Consider the following 21,231-nt stretch of genomic DNA (forward strand, 5'->3'; position numbering starts at 1 on the left):
CCTCTGTTTTGTGAGGTGGAGGACTTTGTGAACTGGTGTTGGGTTAATGGGTTAATGTTGGACTTGTGGGCTTGGGCAGCATTGGGTTGGGATGTTTTCTTGATGCATACTTTCTTTACATAAAACTCTCTCTTATACGTGAGTCACCGTGGATTTGTTTCTCCAAAGTACCCAGACTAATACATAGTTCAAGGTCTGTTTGTTGACCTTTAGTAGGGTTTTCTGGTCGAGTCTGATGGAGTGCCATGCCCTGGCCCCAAAGTCTATTTTTGGTACTTCCTTGGGACCTCCTTGTTCTGCTCCTTTTGCTGTTCTGTTGCACACCCTTAGTGTTTTGCCTCAGAGTGGTGGGGTCAGATCGGGTGCAATTCCCACAGTCTCCAGTATTGTCCCCCGTAGGCCTGTGGGTCAGTGAGGGCTGTCATGTCTCATAGTGGGACCGGCCACATGATCCTCTCTGCATTGGCTGCTCTCAGAAGGGATATCATCCTCAAGGCTTAGTCGACCAGGATGTGCTCTACTATCTTTTCCTCCCCCTTCATTTGCTCCAGTCCCTCTTCTTGAGCTGTAGCTTCAGTGCTGTCCTTTGAAGTAAGAGGAAGGGGCAGCTGTCCACATCGTTTGGATTGGGGCCAGCCCTGTAGCAGTACTTTTTAATTTATACTCAAATGATCAGAGTATTTGTATCTATATAAGAAACTGCTTTCCAAGTGCTGTAATAGTTTATATTTCTACCAACCCTATATGAGAGCTCCAGTTTTTTCTCCCCATCCTCTCCAACAATTTCCACTATCACAATTTTTATGTTAATGACCCTCCTACCTAAGTAATGATAATGGAATGCCTTGATGGGTAGTCGTCTGCTCAACAATTTCAGCACATTTTAAGATGGGGTTATTTGTATTCTCATTGTTGAGCTTCATGATTCTTAATATAATTTGGAAGAAATCTTCTTGGATGGATCTATAATTGCTAAATATTCTTCTCCAGTCTATAGATGAACTTTTGGTTCTCTGTAAAATATCTTACACAGAGCAAATGATTTTAATTTTGACAAAGTCTAATCAATAATTTAAAAAAATCTTTTCATAGACTGTGATTTTGGTGTCACATTTAAAATCTTGCGTACCTGACAGTCCTGAAGACGTTTCCTGTTTTCTGTGAAATGGGTTATTATTTTGGATTTTGTACTCAGATTTATGACTTAGACTGAGTGTAGCGCATGGACCTGAGGCTCTTTTTGCTTTTTGACATCTGGTTGTCAGTTGTTCTGCATAGCCATGAACAAGAGAATGAAATTGCAGCCTTCCTTCGTACTATATGTATAAAGTAACTGAAAACAGACCAACCAAAATGTAAGAGAGAAAACCAAAAGACCCATTTCAAAGAAAGCGTAAAGGCAAATCCTCAAGAGCACCTGGAACAGCATAGAGCAATTGGACTTTATAAACATTTAGAATGTTTTAGCTTCAAACAAATCCAGCTTCATATGACACCATCAAGAAAAAAATGAAGAGACAACCCATAGAACAGTTGTGAAAACTTGCATGTCTCATATCCAGAATACCTATATAACTTTGAAAACACAACAATGACAAAGACAACCCAGTTTCAAAATAGATGAAGGAATTGAATAGGCATCCTACCAAAGACAATATAGAAATGACCAAGAAACCCATGAAAGGAGGTTTAACATCGTCAATCATTTGGGGAACACAAACTAAATTCACAATGATATACCACTTCACACTCATTCTAAAAATAACCATATTCACTGCCATCGAGTTGATGCCAACTTGTGGCAACCCTATAGTGAATGGTAGAACTGCCCCTTTGAGTTTCCAAGACTGTAATTCTTTACAGGAGTAGAAAACCTCATCTTTCTCCCTCAGAGTGGCTGGTGGTTTCCAACTGCTAACCTGGCAGTTAGTCCATTCTGTAACAATTAAGCCACCCACCAGGGCTAAAATAAAGAAAACACAATAGCAAGTATAAGTGAGAGTTCTAATAAATTTATATTATTGGTGACATTGCCAACTTTGTAGAACAGTGTGGTAGTTCTGTAAATGGTTAAGTCTAGATATATACTCAGGAGGATAGAAAACGTGTGTCTACACAAAAATTTGTACATAAATACTCATAACAGCATTGTTAACAGTTGTGTCAGGCTGGGTTGACTTGAGAAACAAATCCAGTGACACTCATATGTATAAGAAAGCTTTATGAACCGACAAAACATACAACTTTCCTCTAGTTCTTTAATGCTTCCTCCCCAACACTATCATGATCCCGATTTTACCTTAAAAATCAGGTTAGACCAGAGCAGTACACTGCTTCAGATAAGAGCTTGCAACACAGGGAATCCAGGACAGATAAACCCCTCTGGACCAATAATGAGAGTAGTGATACCAGGAGGGGAAGGGGGAAGGTGGGGGGAGAAAGAGGGGGAAACGATCCGCGGGGGACAAACAACAGAAAAGTGGGTGAAGGGAGACAGCGGTTGGTGTAAGACATGAAAAATAATAATAATTTCTAAATTATCAAGAGTTCATGGAGGGAGGGGAGAGGAGGGGGGAATATGAACTGATATCAATGGCTCAATGAGAAAGAAAATGTTTTGAAAATGATGATGGCAACATATGTACAAATGTGCTCGACACAGTGGACATATGTATGGATTGTGATAAGAGCTGTAAGAGTCCCAATAAAATGCTTTTTTTAAAAAAGAAAGAGCTTTATATCAAGAAGTAATTATATATCAAGAGAGCATCCCAGCCCAGTCCAACTCAAATCCTTAAGCCCAATACTAGTTCATAAGCCCCTCTTCAGACTCGCATAGCTACAGGCAATGATACAGGAAGAACACAGGCAGGTGGATGCAGAGTTGAGTGGATCCCAGGTGGCTGGACACATGACAGGGCAGTTCTCAGGGTGGCCAGCAAACAGGATGGTGAAGGGGGAGAGATCCACATGGTGGCCCTTAGAGTCCCAACTTATAAGAAGGCCACATCCCCAAGGGCACATCAAATTTTTAGCTGATTGACAGATTTGACTCCACCCCTAGCCAGGAGTGTCTAGTTGACTTAAAATCATCTCACTACCGCACTAGCCAAAACGACTGTTAACGGACTTCATTACTGCTAGATACAATATGAAATGAACCAAGTGAAAGCAGCCAGCCACAAAGGACAAGTAGTATATCATTTCATTTATGTGAAATGTCCAGAACAGACAAATCCATAGTGAAGGAAAGCAAATCAGTAATAGTCAAGGGCTGTAGGGAGCCCTGATAGTGTACTGGTTGGTTGCATGTGGGGCTGCTAACTGCAAGATCAGCAGTTCGAAACCACCAGCCATTTCAAGAGAGGAAAATGAGGCTTTCTACTCCCATAAAGAGTTACAGCCTCCTAAATCTGCAAGGGCAGAACTACTCTGTCTTGTAGGGTTGCTATAAGTAAGAATCAACTTGATGGCAACATGTTTATTTTCGGTTTGATAGGGAGAGGATAATGGGGAGCTAGTGTTTAGTGAGTATAAAGTTTCCTTTTGGGGTGCTGAAATGTTTTGGGACTTGATAGTGGTCAGATTGTACAACATTGTGACTGTACTATATATATTTAAAAGTGAATTTTATAATGCGAAAATTACATCCCAATAAAGCTGTTATTTAAAAACAAATATTGAGATTTCCTTCAGTCTTTTAGTGTTTCTGATAATAACTATTCTGCTATATCTCTTTTGCATATAATTCCTCTTTTATTTATGGGTCCGTTCAATGTTTCCCAACATTTTAATTTTAGTTTCAGCAATTTCAAGTTCTTTATGTTTATCTTGTTCTAGGTTTTGTTCAGCTTCTTGAATTTGTAGGTTTATGTCTTTCATCAAATTTGAGAAGTTTTCAGCCAGTATTCCATCTTTATTTATTTTTAAAATTTCTGTATTTTTTGTCTCGCAGCTGTCTGGGAGTTTTATGATGTGAATGTTAGACCTTTTGTCCTGAGACATTTATTTCCAATGTTTCCCCCACCCTCTCGTTCTAATTTTTATTTATTGTAAGTTCCCTGACTGTTTTGTCTGTCATCTCCAGTAGGTGGGTTTTAACAGTCTACCTTTTGTTCAGACACAAAGTGTTTACTTGTGGCACCACCAGGGCTTCTTATCACCAGTCTACTATAGAGGATATATATAAATCTTGCTTAGTATTCATTTTCAATCCTAAGCTTTCTTTTTATTTTCTCTTTGTATCTTCTATTTCTTTGCTAAAATATGGGGTTCAACTATTTATTTTAAAAACTTTCCCCAATTACAAGCTGGAACATTTCTATTAGATCTACTTTAAAATTTTGTGATTTTTTTGGGGGTGGTTCTTTGGATGCTAAGAAAATTTTGATGCCATTCTGGACATTTTGAGTGTTCTGAAATGCCGAGTCTTGTTTAAATCCTAAGGGAGAATGTTGATTTTGTTTTGTTTTGCTTTGCTTTGCTTTTTAATGGAGGTAACTGATTCAGGCGGTCTGTTTCAATCTACTTTCATTGGCCTGTGATTCCGATGTCAGTTCAGCTTTTAGAACATTTGCAGGTTCTGTTCTGTCCCAGTTGGGTGCCATGTAGTGGCCTACCTCAGACTTGGGTGTTGTTCTATCTGTTAGCTCATTTCTCAGTCTTTGGCATGCTGTGTTCATGGAATGAGATTCATACTTGCTCAACTCAAGAAGGTAAACAGGAATCCATCAACGACATGACATGTTTTTTTTCTTGGCTCCTCTTTTAGTCCTCTAGGTGGTATGAAGGCATTTGTTACCTCACTTTGATGGGAAGTTTAACAACTGCACCCATGTCTGAAGTCAGGTGTAAAGAAAACAAACAAGAAAACAGCATGATTGTCTACCCTTTTAGGAACACAGAGTCACCAAATGGAGAACAAGCTTTCTTACCTTTAAGAGTTTTTAGCTTCTGAAGTCCTTGATTCCACAGGCAGCCTCTGCTATCATTGGGTTGCTTGGAGGCTGCAGTGTGACAGAGTCGAGACAAAAAATGATTCCCATATATTTTTGGAGAATTAGGGGTTCCCGTCCTTGTACCATAGACTAGAACTAGAGGGCTCCCCTGGATACTTAAATTTCTGTTCCTTGGTGCTTACTTTTGATACATTGTGCTCAGAGGGGTAAAAGGAGCAGCACACCACTGGTTTGGTGGGCTTCTTTCCTAATCCTCCTACCATTATTTACTTTTCAGATTTTTTTAATCGCTTTATTAGGGGCTCATACAACTCTTATCACAATCCATACATACACCAATTGTGTAAAGCACATTTGCACATTCATTGCCCTTATCATTCTCAAAACATTTGCTCTTCAACTAAGCCCCTGGCATCAGCTCCTCATTTTTTCCTCTCCCTCCCTGCTACCCCCTCCCTCATTAGCCCTTGATAACTTATTATTTTGTCATATCTTGCCCTGTCCGACATCTCCCTTCACCCACTTTTCTGTTGTCTTCCCCTAGAGAGGAGGTTATATGTAGATCCTTGTAATCAGTTCCCCCTTTCCAACCCACCCTCCCTCCACCCTCCCAGTATTGCCACTCACACCACTGGTCCTGAAGGGATCATCTGCCCTGGATTCCTGTGTTTCCAGTTCCTATCTGTACCAGTGTACATCCTCTGGTCAAGCTATATTTGTAAGGTAGAATTGGGATCATGATAGTGGGGGTGGGGGGGAGGAAGCATTAGGAACTAGAGGAATGTTGTATGTTTTATCATTGCTACATCGCACCCTGACTGGCTCGTCTCCTCCCCGTACTTTTCAGTTTTTAACTAGTTGCTCTATCCATTCTATCTAGACTTTATAGCTAGGGAATACTAAGGTGGGGTGTGCTTACTCAATTTTAAGCCAGAAGCAGACACTGCCTATCATATTTCAAGTTAGCTGCCTTGAGTAAACCAACCCACTGCTGTTAAGATGATTCTGATTCATAGTAAGCCTATAGGACAGACCAGAGCTGTTCCCTAGGGTTTTCAAGCTGTCATCCTAATGAAGCCTATGTAATCCTGTAGAATCCTAATTAATCCTATTGAGTGTCTGGTAGGTTTGAGCCATCAACCTTTCAGATAGCAGATAAATGCTTTAACCACTATCAAAAGATTCCTTGAATAGACCAAGAAATATCTCTACATCTATATAATGTACGCATATTTTATGTATATATTGATAGATATAACTACCAGCTGCATCATGGGAGAAAGATGAAGTTTTCCACCTCAGTAAAGATTTACAGTCTTGAAAATTCACAGGGGCAGTTCCACTCTTTCCCACAGAGGCACTATGAGTCAATTCTGACTCGATAGCAGTGAGGTTTTTTTTTATTTAACACATTTGTTTTTTTATTTATTATAATTTAGGTGGGAGGTTACCTTTCGGATCATGAACTTTATATATCATAAGCTAAACTAGAGTGCTCACTTCGGCAGCACATATACTAAAATAAGCTAAACTAGAAATCAGAACCCACAGCAGCTCACCCCTCCTGTGACCCTCGATTTCCCTTCTCCCTTGTGTGGATCACCATCTTCCCCTTCACCCAAGCCAATACCCATCAGCCATGTAGACCAGAGGTCTATGGAATTTTGAGATGGAAGAGCCAAAAAATGTAAAAATTGTTGGAGAGCTATAATTATGTGTTTATAAGCAAATGAAATCACCATTATCTGAATAATATCCTTTACATTTTTCAATTTTACCCCAGAGCCACATGGAAGATATTGAAAGAGCCTCATGTGGCTGGTGAGGTGCAGTTGATCAACCCCAGAGCTACACCATTGCTTTATCAGTCCCCTTGTTTACCTCCTTCCCTTGGCAAAGGCTAAAATTGGGTCAGTAAGGAGTAGAATTATAACAATTCTTAGCAGTTTTTATCTCTTCCACAAAATCTTTCTTAGATCTCCAGTCAACAGACTTTATTTCCCTTTCCACAGATATTGCCACCTGTCCCATATACATTGGTTCTCAGTTGTAGTAGCAATACTACATTGAAATATAAGTAATTTCATAAAGGTTTTTAATAGGTTTTTTTCCCATTGCCACTGAGACGATGCTGATTCATAGAGACTCTAAAGGACAGGGTAGAATAGCTCCTGTGAGTTTCTGAGACTAATTGCTTACAGAAGTAGAGAGCTCTGCCTTTCTTCCATGGAGCAGCTAAGGGTTTTAAACTACTGACCCTTTGTATTACAGCCCAGTGCAGAACCACTATGCCACCAGGGCTGTATGAGTAATAGTGTGATATTCATTTGCACCGATTTATTAAGGATACTGATGGAGCCCCGGTGGTGTGGTTACGCATTGGGCTGCGATCCACACCCTTGGCAGTTTGAAACCACAAGCTGCTGCGTGGGGAAAATACTGTGCTTTCTATTCCTGTAAACCAGAGGTTCTCAACCTGTGGGTCACGACCCCTTCGGGGGTCGAACAACCCTTTCATGGGAGTTGCCCGATTCATAACATTAGCAATATTACAGTTATGAAGTATCAACAAAAATAATGTTATGGTTGGGGGGGTCACAGCATTAGGAAGGTTGGGAATCACTGGTGTAAACCGTTACAGTCTCAGAAACCCATAGAGGGTCACTCTGAGTCAATCTTGATGGCAGTGAGAGAGAATAAGGACCACATACTGAACATTTTTGATGTCCACATAATTTTATGTCATGGGATGAAGTTCTCTCAACACCCTTTTCAGGCAAGTATTGTTTTAAACTAAATTTTATAATCAAGTCAGTTGACACGCACAGTGTGTCCAGAGTCATTTGGCCAGTAAGTGGGAGAACTGTGGATTGAACATGTTATATTCCCAACCCCAAGGTCTTAACCATTATACAGGTTCCTCATGCAATTTGAAAATAGAGTATTACCATGTAACCTTTCCTGAGTCCAAAAGATGCAATGCCAAGAAGCAACGATCATGAGCGTGGTAGTTGTTAGGGGCTGTTGAGTGGCTTCCATAGTGAATGAAACACCGCCCCGTCTTGCGCCATCCTCATGATTGGTCTCACCTGAAACCACCCAAAGTCCTTCCATCCTCACTTCTAAGGAGCATTCTGGAAAAAATGTTGAGCGCTTCCAGCCCTAAAATAGAACCCACTCAAATCATACCAAATAATACATAAAATCTAAAATATTACTAACATAGAGTGTTCACAGACAGAGATCAAAGCTATGACTGCTAGCTACTGGAGATGCTGAGGATAGTGCTCAGAAAGGAGCCTTTCTCTGCTGGGGTGCATGCTACCATTGACTATAAAACAAACACTGGAGGGGCCGGCCCCATGACCACCTAAGTGGACGCCCCACCTCCCCCCTGAATAGTTCAATTCAGAGGACTGCACTGAAGCTATAGCTTAGGGAGAGGGACGTGTCTGATCAGAGCACACAAGAGAAAATGAAGGGGGAGGAAGAGAGAGTGGAGCACATCCTGGCCCACCAAGCCCTGAGGATGATATTTCTGCTCATGGCAGCCACTGCACAGAGAGGACCATAGGGCCATCCCCACCATGAGACAGTCACTCACCCATAGCACTATGGAGGACAACACTGGAGACATTGCGGAATTGTGCCAAATCTGACCCCACCACACGGAGACAAAACACTCAGGGCGTACAACAGAACAGCAAGGGGAGCAGAGCAATGAAGTCCCCAGGGAACACCAAAAATAGACTGTGGGTATGGCGTCCCACTCCTAAAGGCCAAAAAATAGACCCTGAACTATTTATAGGCTTTTCTTTTTTTGTCATTGGCTTTGTTGTTGTTGTTGTTGGAGTTAATGTTTTATTTTCTATTGTTGCTTTGTTTTGCATGGTCTTGTGTTTGTGCATATTTTTATCTCTGCATGTTTATCTAGATACAGTAGGCGGGATAAACCAGCCAGAGGAGAAAACAACAGGATAACAGTTCCAGGGGGACTTGGGAGAAGGGGAGAGGAAATAGAGGAAGTGTGTGTTAACAAACCCAGGGACAAGGGAACAACAAGTGAACGAAAATCAATGGCGAGGAGGGTGTAGGAGGTCTGGTAGGGCTTGATCAAGGACAATGTAAATGAGAGGAATTACTGAAACCCAAATGAAGGCTGAGCATGATAGTGGGACAAGAGGAAAGTCAAAGGAAATAAAGAACTAGGAGGCAGAGGGCATTTATAAAGATCTAAATACAGGCATATACAGATGTAAATATATTTGTATATGACGATGAAATAGATCTATGTACATGTATTTATAGGTTTAGTATTAAGGAAGCAGAAGTATTAAGGAAGCCGATGGACATTGGGCCTCTACTCAAGTAATCCCTCAACACAAGAACATTTTGTTCTAATAATCCAACATTCTGAGATGCTCACCTTCCCAACATGATTGCTGAAGATAAATGTATGCATAAGCAAATGCGGTGAAGAAAGCTGATGGTGCCCCACTATCAAAAGTTATAGCATCTGGGTCTTAAGGGCTTGAAGGTAAACAAGTGACCACCTAGCTGAGAAGCAACAAAGCCCACTGGAAGAAGCACACCAGCCTGTGTGATCATGTCTACGGGATCAGATATCAGGCCTCCAAGACCCAGAACAAAAAAATCATGTTAATGTGAAAGGTGGGGGGTGGGGGAGACCTAAAGCCTATCTGTAGACAATTGGACATCGCCTCGCAGAAGGGTCATAAGGAAGAGATGAGCCCGTCAGGGTGCAGTATAGCACCGATGAAACATACAAGTTTCCTCTAGTTCTTTAATGCTCCCCCCCACCCCGACTATCATGACTCCCATTCTACCTTACAAATCTAGCTAGACCAGAGGATGTACACTGGTACAGATAAGAGTTGGAAACACAGGGCATCCAGAACAGATAAACCCCTCAGGACCAATATTGACAGTAGCCATACCAGGAGGGGAAGGGGAAAGTGGCAGGAGAAAGGGGGAACTGATCACAATGACCTACCTATAACCTCCTCCCAGGGCAATGGACAACAGATAAGGAGGTAAAGGGAGACACTCGACAGTGCAAGACATGGAAAAATAATAATTTATAAATTATCAAGGCTTCATGAGAGGGAGTGAGAGGGAGGGGGAATAATGAGAAGCTGATACCAAGGGCTCAAGTAGTAAGAAAAGGTTTTGAAGATGATTATGGCAATAAATGTACAAATGTGCTTGACACAATGGATGTAGGTATGGATTGTGATAAGAGTTGTATGAGCTCCCAATAAAATGATTGAAAATTTAAAACAAACAAAAAGAAACAAACACTGGAACAGTAGTTTCACTCTGTGCCTTTTTTGGGTGATAGTGAAAATCCTCTCTGGATTTCTTGTGGTTAATGAAAACAAGTTCTAGTGGCATAAAGCAAACTTAGGAAGAGCAGAGGACTACATTTCCTCTAGGTATTTCATTCCTCACTGTGCCTGTCGTAGGATTGTTAGATTCTTGAGTCATAGGTATGGTGTCTTACTGTCTTATTTTCCCTACAGCATCTAGAACAAGGCGAGGCCCACAGTAGTGGATTGATTAATGCTTGTGAAACCAAATTGAACGAAATTAACTGACCTAAAAGAATCCACCCCATGGCTCTTGTCATATTGTCCCCCTAGTTTTACCAGCTAAGTTAACATAGCTCAGTATCCTATACAAAAACAAAAAGGCTTCCCAGAAAATATTTGTGCCAATAAGCTGGTAGGAAAGAGGTTTATTAGTATAATTAATTGAACAGGACTCTTTAGTCTGTCTTTTTGCTCTTTCTGGATCTCTTTCCCATACTTTGAATTTTTAAAAGATCGTCCTTCTCTCTCTCTCTCTCTCTCTCTCTCTCTCTCTCTCTCTCTCTCTCTCTCTCTCTCACACACACACACACACACACCTGCTTTTCCCCTTTGATTTTCTCCACCATGAAGCTGATACTAAAAACCAGGAGGATTAAATGAGATGATGCATTTGAACCATTAGTCCATTGTTTCAGTGGTTGGCAGGGAGAACTTCTCCATCCATCCATGATAATTATTGACGTATAAGACTTCTTTATATTATTATAAATGCTTTTCTGTTGGTGTACATGAAACTTGGGAAACTGACTTTTGAGAACTCAAAACAAGATCTGTCTTAACCTACAAAGGTATTTTTCTTTTTGAATCTCTGTGTTAGTTTTATCTCCTTTATCTTTGGCCTTCCGCTTAACCTTGGAATCCGTTCAATCATTTTCAAGATTTAACTTTTGCTGTACAAGTGTCTAATGACCTTGTAAATGCCAGCATGGTTTTACGGTCAATGAGCAAAGCCTGGCACAAGAGCCCAGAATTACCTAGAGCTGTGATTTTGCCTCCCTCGGGGTGAGTCTTTGCGCTGTGGCTGTCACAGAGGAGCAGGACTGGCCAGAGTTTGTAGCATTCACTTCCTCAGAGCACACGTTGCCTCATGGAATGAAACCCTCTGTGGAAAACACATGGAAACCTGGCCAGTCCAGGGAAACAGAAGTGACGAGACTTTGATGTACCTCTTCCCTTTGTATGGACAAGAAAAGCCCTGGGCTAGCTAAGAGCATTCTCTCTTGCAGCCATCTACTGAAAGTCCATTAGGCCTGGGGCAGGTAGAAAAATACCTGGAACCCAAGGAAATGAAAGCGTGACATCCCTGAGCTATCTCTTAGGTCATATTTTAGAGGGAGACAGGCTCTGGCACAAAGAAGTAAAAACAAGAGAAGAGTTTATGATCTGGAGTCTGAGGTACCTGAATTTGAATCCCCAATCTGCCTCACATGTGACATTGTCCAAATCATTTCACTTCTCTGACCCTGGTTTCCTCAACAACAAAATAAAAATGGTTGTTATTATTATTGCTAGGTACCCTTGAGTGCGTGGTGACCCATAGTGACCCTATCTATGCCGAACAAAACAAAACACTGTACAGCCCCGTGCCAGCCTCACAATTGTTTCTATGCCTGAGCCCACTGTGTCTATCCATTTTGTTGAAGGCCTCCACTTTACCAAGTATGATGTCCTTTACCAGGGACTGCTCTCTCCTGACAATATGTCAAAGAATGTAAAACAAAGTCGTACTGTCCTTGCCTCCAAGGAGCACTCTGGCCATATTTCTTCCAAGACAGAGCTGTTTGTCCTTTGGGCAGTCCATACTTTCAATGTTCTCCACCAGCACCACAATTCAAATGCATTGACTCTTCCTCAGTCTTCCGTATTCAGTGTCCAACTTTCACATGCATGAAATGGTAATAGTACCTATCTCAAAAGATTAATGTCAAAATTAAGTGAGAGAGGGAATGTAAAGCAGTTAATAAAAACTCTAAACCAAAACTCACTGCCACTGAGTGGATGCGAACTCATGGAGACCCTATAGGGCAGGGTGGAATTGCCCCCATGGCTTTCTGAGACTGTCACTCTTGGCAAAAATAGGAAGTCTCTTCTTTCTCCCAAGGAGTATCTGGTGGTTTAGAATCGCAAACCTTGTAATGAGCAGCCCAGTGCGTAACCACTATGCCATCAGGACTCCTTAAGGAGATAAAAGCCTGGAGTATTTTCTCAAAGTTTATATTATGGATGAGGTAAAGGTTTACAGAGCAAAGAATTGGTTTTTCATTCAGTGATGCAAACATATCTGGTTTCAACACAGGCATTGCAATACCCTCCATGTACCATCACTTACCCTATTTCTTTCCAGAGTTTCCTGTTTCCATTCCTCTTACTTTCCTAACTTTCTGAACATTGACCCTGGGTAAATGTTGCCCGTTGATTTTAAATGGCTCTTTATTTTACAATGGGGTAAGTTAAATTTTAGACATGGAGGGAGGGTGGCTTCAGGGTCATAGTCTTGGTCATCTTGCCAGCCCCACCTATCTGACCAGTAAGCCTGGTTAGTGCCTTTTGTAATTTTACCTTTTAATAGCCTGGACCTCATCACCATCATCGTGGCGTTGTTAATATAAGCAACACCAGAAAAAGACCTACTGAGGCGAATGAAATACAATCTTGTTCTCTTATGCCCCCTTGTAATGCTTCTTAATCTTTGGCACATGTCTATGCATTCCAAGAGCAGGGCAGGTGTTCTAGAAGGTCTTTAAAATCTGAACATTGGAGATACCAAAGCTAGCGTGTGTGTGTGTGTGTGTGTGTGTGTGTGTGTGTGTAGATCTAGATTCAGAGAGATCTAGATCCAGATCTAGACTGTGCCTTGTGGTTCAGGTACACATTGGATCAGTGGTGACTGTAGATAAGGCATCCAAGCAGCTTTTCTTCAGAAGAGACAGGCTGTCATTCTTTGTTTCTCCTTTAATAGGAAAGAACCATTTGCCTTGAAAGATGAAGGAAGCTGCTTAAATTCATCTCCAGAGCTCTCACAAGCAGAGTTTATTCCGGCCTTAATTGTTCTTGACTTAATAAAGGGTTTCCAATATGTGTTTGAACAAGTCTAGTATTGGGAAACAGCATCTTTACCGGATGCAGAAGACCAACCCTTCCTTTTCTCCCTATGTATTCCTTTTGCTTTGTGGTTCGCTTTGTAAGGTACAGAGTCCAATATGTAAAAATACATCAAAGAAAATCAGGGCCACCAGTACTTTGGCCCACCCACCTCCTGCAGCTGCCTCAGAAGGCAGTTCTAAGAAATTGGGATGGGAGGAGAAGGGGCGGTGGGGGACACAGTTTCCACAACACTATACTTAGCCCTCTTGGCTCTGCCTGCATTTTTCAGCCCAGGTCTCTGTTTGGGTCAAAGCACTGGGCATGGCTGCATAAATAAGCTGCTATGTTATAACAAGTGGGTTTCTACTGTAATAATAGAGCACTCAGCTACCACCGTTCTATATTCCTAAGGCCGCCTAAGATGCAGCACTAGGGACCATGGATTGAAACTGTTTGATGGTTTAGGAAACCCAGAAGTCCTTATGTAATGAAGTACCGGAACGAAAGTGTGCTCAGCAAGTATTTTGAGGGGATTTTGAGGAAGCGATGATGCTCTTCAGAAAATTTCGGTTAACAGAAATCATACGGCTTCTCATTTATTCTGCAAGTATGCAAACTCTAAGGCGGTTTTACACAGAGAGCCCTAAGGCATGGTTTAACCTGACACATTTGCTTCCTGCTTTTGCATCAGAGCCTGAGTGACCTGGACTTTGTCTCCTTTTCCCCCTCTTCTAGGCTGCAGATGCACATGTTAAATGGGGCTCTTCTGGCCTTGCTCTTTCCTGTGGTAAATACTCGCCTGGTAAGTAGCCTATTGAAAGAACTCACCAGCAAATATGAAACTGTATCCGTCTGCTCGTTCCTGACTTACTGCCTGCCTCCAACAGCCCACATGCCCATGGGCTAGTTGAAGGAGCTACAGTTTTTAATTCTTAGCTGTGACATAGTCCTATTTGGAGTCAGTCATCAGTAGGACTTGATGGCACAAGGGGACTTTGCCCGAACTTTGGGGCTGCAATAAGGGGGTTTCGATCACAGCCAGGACAGACCGAAAAAGCTTGCAGAAGCTCTTGGAGAGATTTGATGGAGAGAAAGGGGGATTTTAGGCCTGTCCCATTAGATCAGCGATTCTCAACCTATGGGTTGCGACCCCTTTGGGGGTCGAACAACCCTTTCACAGGAGTTGCCAGATTCATAACTGTAGCAAAATGACAGTTATGAAGTAGCTATGAAAATAATGTTATGGTTGGGGGTCTCCACAACATGAGGAACTGTATGAGAGGGTTGCAGCATTAGGAAGACTGAAAACCACTGCATTAGCTACAGATTTCCAGATGTTCCCACAGCCTCTAGTGTGGATTAGCCAACACTGGCCGAGAACAATCTGTGGGAGTTTCAAAGTGTGTCCATTTTGCAAAGGGCTCCCTTAAACCATAATTCAGATTAAGTCACCCGAAACCATGGAAGAATATAGACAGCATAACCCCTCAGTGGCTAGCTAGAAGAAGATTGGGACGCAAGAACAACAAAGCTGGGACCGGCAGAGCTCTGTCCTCCAACTCCTATCTGTGGAACTGTGTTCGCATTAGCGATGAGTCCTTGTAGTTGTAGTGGTTACTCATTGGACTGTGATCCTCATGGTCAGCAGTTTGAAACCACTAGCATCTCTGTAAGGAGAAAGACTGGGCTTTCTATTCCCGAAAACAGTTATAGTCCCCAAACCCACAGGGGGTTGCTGTGGGTCAGCATTGACTTGGCACTGAGCTTGGTTTTGGTCACAGAGAGCTCAAGGAAAGAAGTTGCCTGTAATTTCGTAATGACTGCTCTCTGTTTTCCTGAATGAAATTGCCACACACCTTAGTATCGTAGTCTACATTTCAATTTTTCATATAATATTTTATCATTAACAAAGTACTTTCATATAATAGGATTATGAGCTAGATGGAGCAAGTATTGTGTGTCCATGTTTTCAGACTAAGAACCGGACACCCAGAGAGTGCTGTTCAGAGTCGCCTACGTTTTCAGTGGTATAATTAGGATGAGAGCCTGAGGCTCCTGACTCTAGAACCATAGCTGTACTTTGTTCCTCCTGAGGATTTGGTACCCCATTCCCTCCCTTAAATATATATGTCCATATATTAGTTATTCTTTTTAGATGTATATTATATAAAGATGGAAATTTAAAAAAAAACCATTCATGTTAAGCAGTGATTTTCAAAATGGTTTTAGCCTCACCTAGGTATACTTAAAAACAGAACAAAATATGCTGATAAAACAACACACAAACACCCCTAGTACCCCGGAATCACCTTTGGAGAATCTGAATTCATGATCTGTGATGCAGCCCGGGCATGATGTTTGTTCTGTTTCATAGTTTTATTGACATAAAATTCACATGGCATGTGCATTTTGTTTTTTGGGCGTACCCCAGGAAATTCTAACTTGGAGGCCAAGTTGAGAACCACTGATTTCATGCAGTGATTTTTAAACTTTAATCCTCATAGGAACCTGAGGTGTTTGATTAAAAGTGGGCGGGACAGGTCTCATCCCTAGATGATCTGGTTGAGAGGATCTGGGGTGATGAGTAGGCATTTGAAGCCCCTAAGTCAGTGGTTCTCAACCTTCCTAATGCCGCAACCCTTTCATATAGTTCCTCATGTAGTGGTGACGCCCTCAACCATAAAATTATTTTCATTGTTACTTCATAACGGCAATTTTGCTACATTTATGAATCAGGTGACCCTGTGAAAGGGTCATTCGACCCCCAAAGGGCTGGCAAACCACAGGTTGAGAACTGCTGATAGAGGTCCTTGTCTTTTGGAGAATCAGTGTGCTAGCATGCAGTGGTAAGTTCCTTATAGTGTGCAACTCTAAGTGTTATCTGAGGAAGATAAAGGTAGAGAAATTGCATCCTGTGTTGTATATTGCTCATTAGAATGTAAAATGGTGCAACCATTTTAGAAATCAGTATGGTAGTTCTTCCAAAGACTAAACAAAGGGTTACCATATGACCCAGTGATTCCACTCTTAGGCATATACTCCAAAGACTTGAAAGTTAGAACTCAAGCAGGTGCGTGTATGCTAATGTTCATTGCAGCCTTATTTCCAATAGCCAAAAAGTGGAAACAGCCCAGGTGCCTGGATCGACAAAAGGTGGAATATGATTCAACTGGGAAGGTAAATGAAGTTCTGATGCATGCCATCACATGGATCATCCTTGAAACTATTATAATGAATAAAACACAAGATAGACATAAAAGGACAGATTGTATCACCCCATTTATAGGAACTATCTAGAGAACAGAGTGTATTAGTGATTGCCAGGGACTCATGAGTAGAGGCAAAGGGGAATTCCTGCTGAAGGGCTACTGAGTTTATGTTGGAAGGAGGAGAAGAAACACTTTTGAAAATAGCGGGGATGGTTACAGAAGCTGATGAATATAATTAATGCCACCAGCTTGTATGCTTGTAAAGGAATGAAATGGCACATTTCCTATTTCCTATTTAGATCTACTATGGGCTCACCATACGCCAATTGTGGTCTGAGGATCAGTTGCATATGGGTGCTGCATGTAAGAAATGCAGAATTCCAGGTCCCACCTCAGACCCATTGTGACAGAGTGCATTTATGGCCTAGACCCTTTCTTCAACCCCCTGAACCTTTTAGAAATAGACAACAGGAGATTGTAAGGAGGGGGACCTTGGGTTCAGAGAGGGTAGGCTCAGTTTGAATAGGCAGGATGCATTAAATTCAGGATTCCCCAGTGAACTGGGGTCAGCCAGCCCAGGCTGTTGAGATAGGTATGTTTGTTTTCCCATCTACATTCCCACCTTGTATGACTTGCTGATTTCACCTGGGAATTGTCAAATCTGAACTCCTTCTTAACACCAAAGGATGAGATAAAGAAACCAAATAGAAAGGAAAAAAAACAAAACATGTTGTTGTTGTTTAATGGGGCTAATCTCTGTCTGCCACAGCTTTCTTCCTTACCAGCCCAGGAATGCAGGGCAGTGTTGGAGGCAAGAGTAGGTAACATGCCTGTGAAGATAACATGCTCAGGTAGAGAAATGGGTCCAAGGTCAATGGATCCCATTTTGCTTGTGTGCTCACCTGTTCCTGGTTTCTCGAGAGCTGGAGCAGCCCTCAGCTCTGTCGAATTCGAGAAAGGGAATGGCACACAAGGAATCTTCCCCCTGGGTTGATCCTGAGATAAAGTGCTCTCCCCACCACCACTCTGGCCATAGGACTTGCTCTCAATTGAGGAGGGGACTGTGGTTGTTAGGGGCCATCGAGCTGGTTCCAGATCCTCGGAACCCAGTGTACACCAGAAGGAAACACTGCCTGGTCCTGCGGCAGCATCACCACTATTGCCTCAAACATAACAATGTAGAGGAGGTAAGATTCCTCTAGACAGGCCTTCTTCATCCTTTTTTGTCACAGCATCTTTCTTCTTAAAAAAAAAAAGCCAAACACCCTTCTATTTGTAGAATCATTGAACCTAAAAGTAAAATAGGACTCCCATGATGCAAACTTGGACAGAATGACCCCACCCAACCCCAAGTCACACATGATTTAGAAAGGGATGGGAAATTTCACTCCATCACTATTGTGTTGCTTCAATGGTAGCTCAGCTTTCCTAAGTCCGCTGATGGTTTCTTAGCCCCTTTAAGGAGAACAAAAGCAGCAATTGTAGCTGGCATTTCTTGATGCTTCCTAAATGCTAGATACAACTCTAAGTGCTTTACATGGCTTATTTGCTTCATCATCACATTAAATTTATGAGCTCAGGCATTGCTGTGATTGTTGTAAGGTGCTGCTGAGTCAGTTGTGACTCATGCCGACCCGAAGTGACAGAATAGAACTGTCCCAGGAGGCTTTCTTTTGCTATACTCTTTATGGGTCAAATCTTTTCCAGGGTTTTCTCCCACAGAGCTCGTGGATGAGTTCAAACATCTAACCTTTTGAGAATGAATACTTAACCATTTACATCAGCAAGGCTAATAGTTCTATGTTAGTATAAAGCTACAGCCAGACAACTAATCAAGAATGCTCAAGTCATTTTCCCTACCCTCACAACTGCTCTGGTGGACTCGGTGATGACCACTGCCCACAGGATTCTGCCATCTCAGGCCCCATTTGCTTCCTCGGCCATCGCAGTCTGTCAGATCCCCATGGCTGAGAGTGAGAAATCTGCTCAGTCAAGCCTGAAGAAAGAAGACAGAAACACAAGAGGAAATTCACTTCCTTCAAAAGAAGCGATGAAGCAAGAGAAGCAAGCCTCACCGGGTGGCACTGCCAACATGCACTCCATAACCCTTGTGTTCTTCTTTTCCTTTGTGTCGCTGTTGACCTCTGTAAGATGCAGAGAGGCTACATCAAGTTTAAATGATGGAGTTACCGCTTTTCCACAGCAAAGAATTTTGAACTCTAGTGAGAATGAAGGGCACCTCTGCTGCTCCCATCAACCTGGCTGGCCAGCTGGCAGGGAAGAAAAATAACTGACATGGTAGTCAAGGATGGAGTTAGATGGAAGTGACAGTGAATAAATATATACAATAAAAGTAAAGCTGGTCCCAGGTATTCTGTAGTCAGTCACAAAATGCAGTTTAATCAGAGTGCCATTTTGTTGTTGTTGTTCAGATGACTTTACTCAATGGAATGCATGGTTTTTAATATCTGCAAATAGAAACATTTTAAACCTGACACAAAACAAAACCCCAAATGGACTGTTCTCTCTTAATGAGGCTTTCCAGTCACTCTGGTCAGCAATCTTGGCAGTCTTGTTCTAAACTGACACTGCGACGGACTCATGGCGGCTCCATGTGCGTGCATCTTGCCAATTAGCTTTGGTCTGGTTATTTTAGATGGTTGGACCTTGTCCTGGGGATACTTGGGGGCCTTGAGGACTCTTTGCTTTGCAAACTTTTTGTTGAACTCACGCTGACTTTAGATGAGACAGAGAAAGGGTGACATCTTTTTCTTAAGCCCGGGGATCCAATTAGGAAAGAAGCCAGCATTGGGCTTTTCTTTTTGCCCTTCCTTTTGGGACCTTTATCTTTTTAATCCTCTTTTAAAGTCCTTCCCTCTCACCCCATTTTTGCTCATTAAGAGTAATGATAAAGCAAGAAAAGTAAAATGAACTAATTAATGTGTTGTGCTAGTAATTCAGACTCGTGTATATAAAGCCAGAGAGAAGGAGTTGCAGGAAGGTACCACCAGCAGCAAAAGGATTTGGGGTCATCAGTGAATTTCCATTGCTCCGTCTTGTAGTGGGACGCTGCAATGGCAGGATTGGCAAAGCAGCTAGAGAATGCCCAGGTTCTTCCTGAAGAAGGAGCAGACGTTCCAATGGCCCAAAGGATCAGTAAGTACTTTTTGCAGTCAGAATTCTAGATAAGGTCTTTTTCTGGCTCTAAATGAAGTGCCCCCCCCCCCCTCCCACACACATACACACACATTCAAAAGAATATAATCTCTGACTCCTGGATATTTTCCCATTGTCCCATTTCAAATCAAGTAAAATAGAATGGGGGAGATGTGGAGAAGGTGAATTCTGATGACTTCTTTCCCTAAATTATGAGATTCTTGAATGCAGTTTTACCTTGCCAACTCAATGAGAAAGGGAGAAGGAAGAAGAGAGGGATAAAAGAACCTCAGAACTAAAAAACTCAGCACCATCTAGTTGAGTCCATCTCACAGCGACCCTATAGGACAGGGTAAAACTCCCCCATGGCTTTCCCAAACTAACTCTTTATGGAAATAGAAATCCTTGTCTCTCTCCCAATAAAAGAGCCTAGACTCGGGAAGCAAATATGAAAGCCTACAGAAGAAAGAATATGAAACTATTTGATTCTTCAGGGGGTCTATCCTCAATCTCCTTTGTGTCACTACTCATTCAATAAACCTCTGGGGATTATATAATTCTTTTAACACTTACCCCTCCCCACCATTGCCAATGAGTGGATTCCTACTCATAGAGACCTTGTATAGGGTTTCTGAAGCCGAGAAACCTCATGAGAATACATCATCTCTTCTTTCTCCTCTGTAGCTGCTAATGGGGTTGAACCGCTGATCTTGAGGTGAGCAGTTCAATTTATAACCTACTACACCACCAGGGCACCTTCTTCATACACTAGTGAATTCCAAATCTTTACCTTTGATGATCTTTTTTGTTACAGTAGCCCCATCTTGGATGGTCCATAGGTGTTTCAAATTCCACATAGCAAATCCCTTATCTTCTTTTGTCAATACCACATGGCTTAGTTTATACACCTAGCAACCATTCTAAATGCACAATGTATGCTTCTTCATGTAGTATCTTAATTGATAATAAAATCCCCTTTGTTTTTTTGGAAAGGAGGAGAGAAAAATGTATCATGGAAATGTTGCTTGTTAAAGTTTTGGGGGCTCAGAATTTGCCTGGTCTAATCTTCCAGAGAAGGGACTTAGGAGGGTAAAAGACTTTCTTCAGAAACCAAGGTATTTGCCCCTAGAATCCAGGACTGAAAATTCTGGTCCAGTTTGAATGCTGGTAAAGCAAGATGTTAGAGAAACTCCTTAGCTTCCTTTCAACTGAAGGAGTTGGATGGACAGTGGGCTTCCTTAAAAAGCTGACGTTCTCTTCCCAGATAAATGCATGTTTGCCCCCCCAACACACAGTTTGCATATACTTTCAGAAGGGACACTCACATTCCCCTTCATGAATTAATTTGTATGATCCCATTTAAGACACATCATGTAATATCGTAGTATATGGTGGTATGATGGTACTCAACAGGTAACTGAAAGTTTGGTG

The 21,231-nt window shown here is 41.9% G+C and overlaps 1 protein-coding gene across 2 annotated transcripts in view; it reads left to right on the forward strand.

Annotated features, from left to right (window-relative positions):
- TMEM164 (transmembrane protein 164) overlaps positions 1–21,231 on the forward strand; it is a 243,869-nt gene that overhangs the window by 125,275 nt on the left and 97,363 nt on the right. For both annotated transcript variants that reach the window (XM_004710045.3, XM_045298588.1), the window contains one exon: positions 14,171–14,237. In XM_004710045.3, coding sequence (XP_004710102.1) covers positions 14,171–14,237 — 67 coding nt within the window. The remainder of the gene's footprint in view (positions 1–14,170; positions 14,238–21,231) is intronic.

The sequence above is a fragment of the Echinops telfairi genome, unplaced genomic scaffold, assembly GCF_000313985.2.
Source record: "Echinops telfairi isolate 266 unplaced genomic scaffold, ASM31398v2 ScPeMD7_7427;HRSCAF=8465, whole genome shotgun sequence".
In the NCBI taxonomy this organism is placed as follows: Eukaryota; Metazoa; Chordata; class Mammalia; order Afrosoricida; family Tenrecidae; genus Echinops; species Echinops telfairi.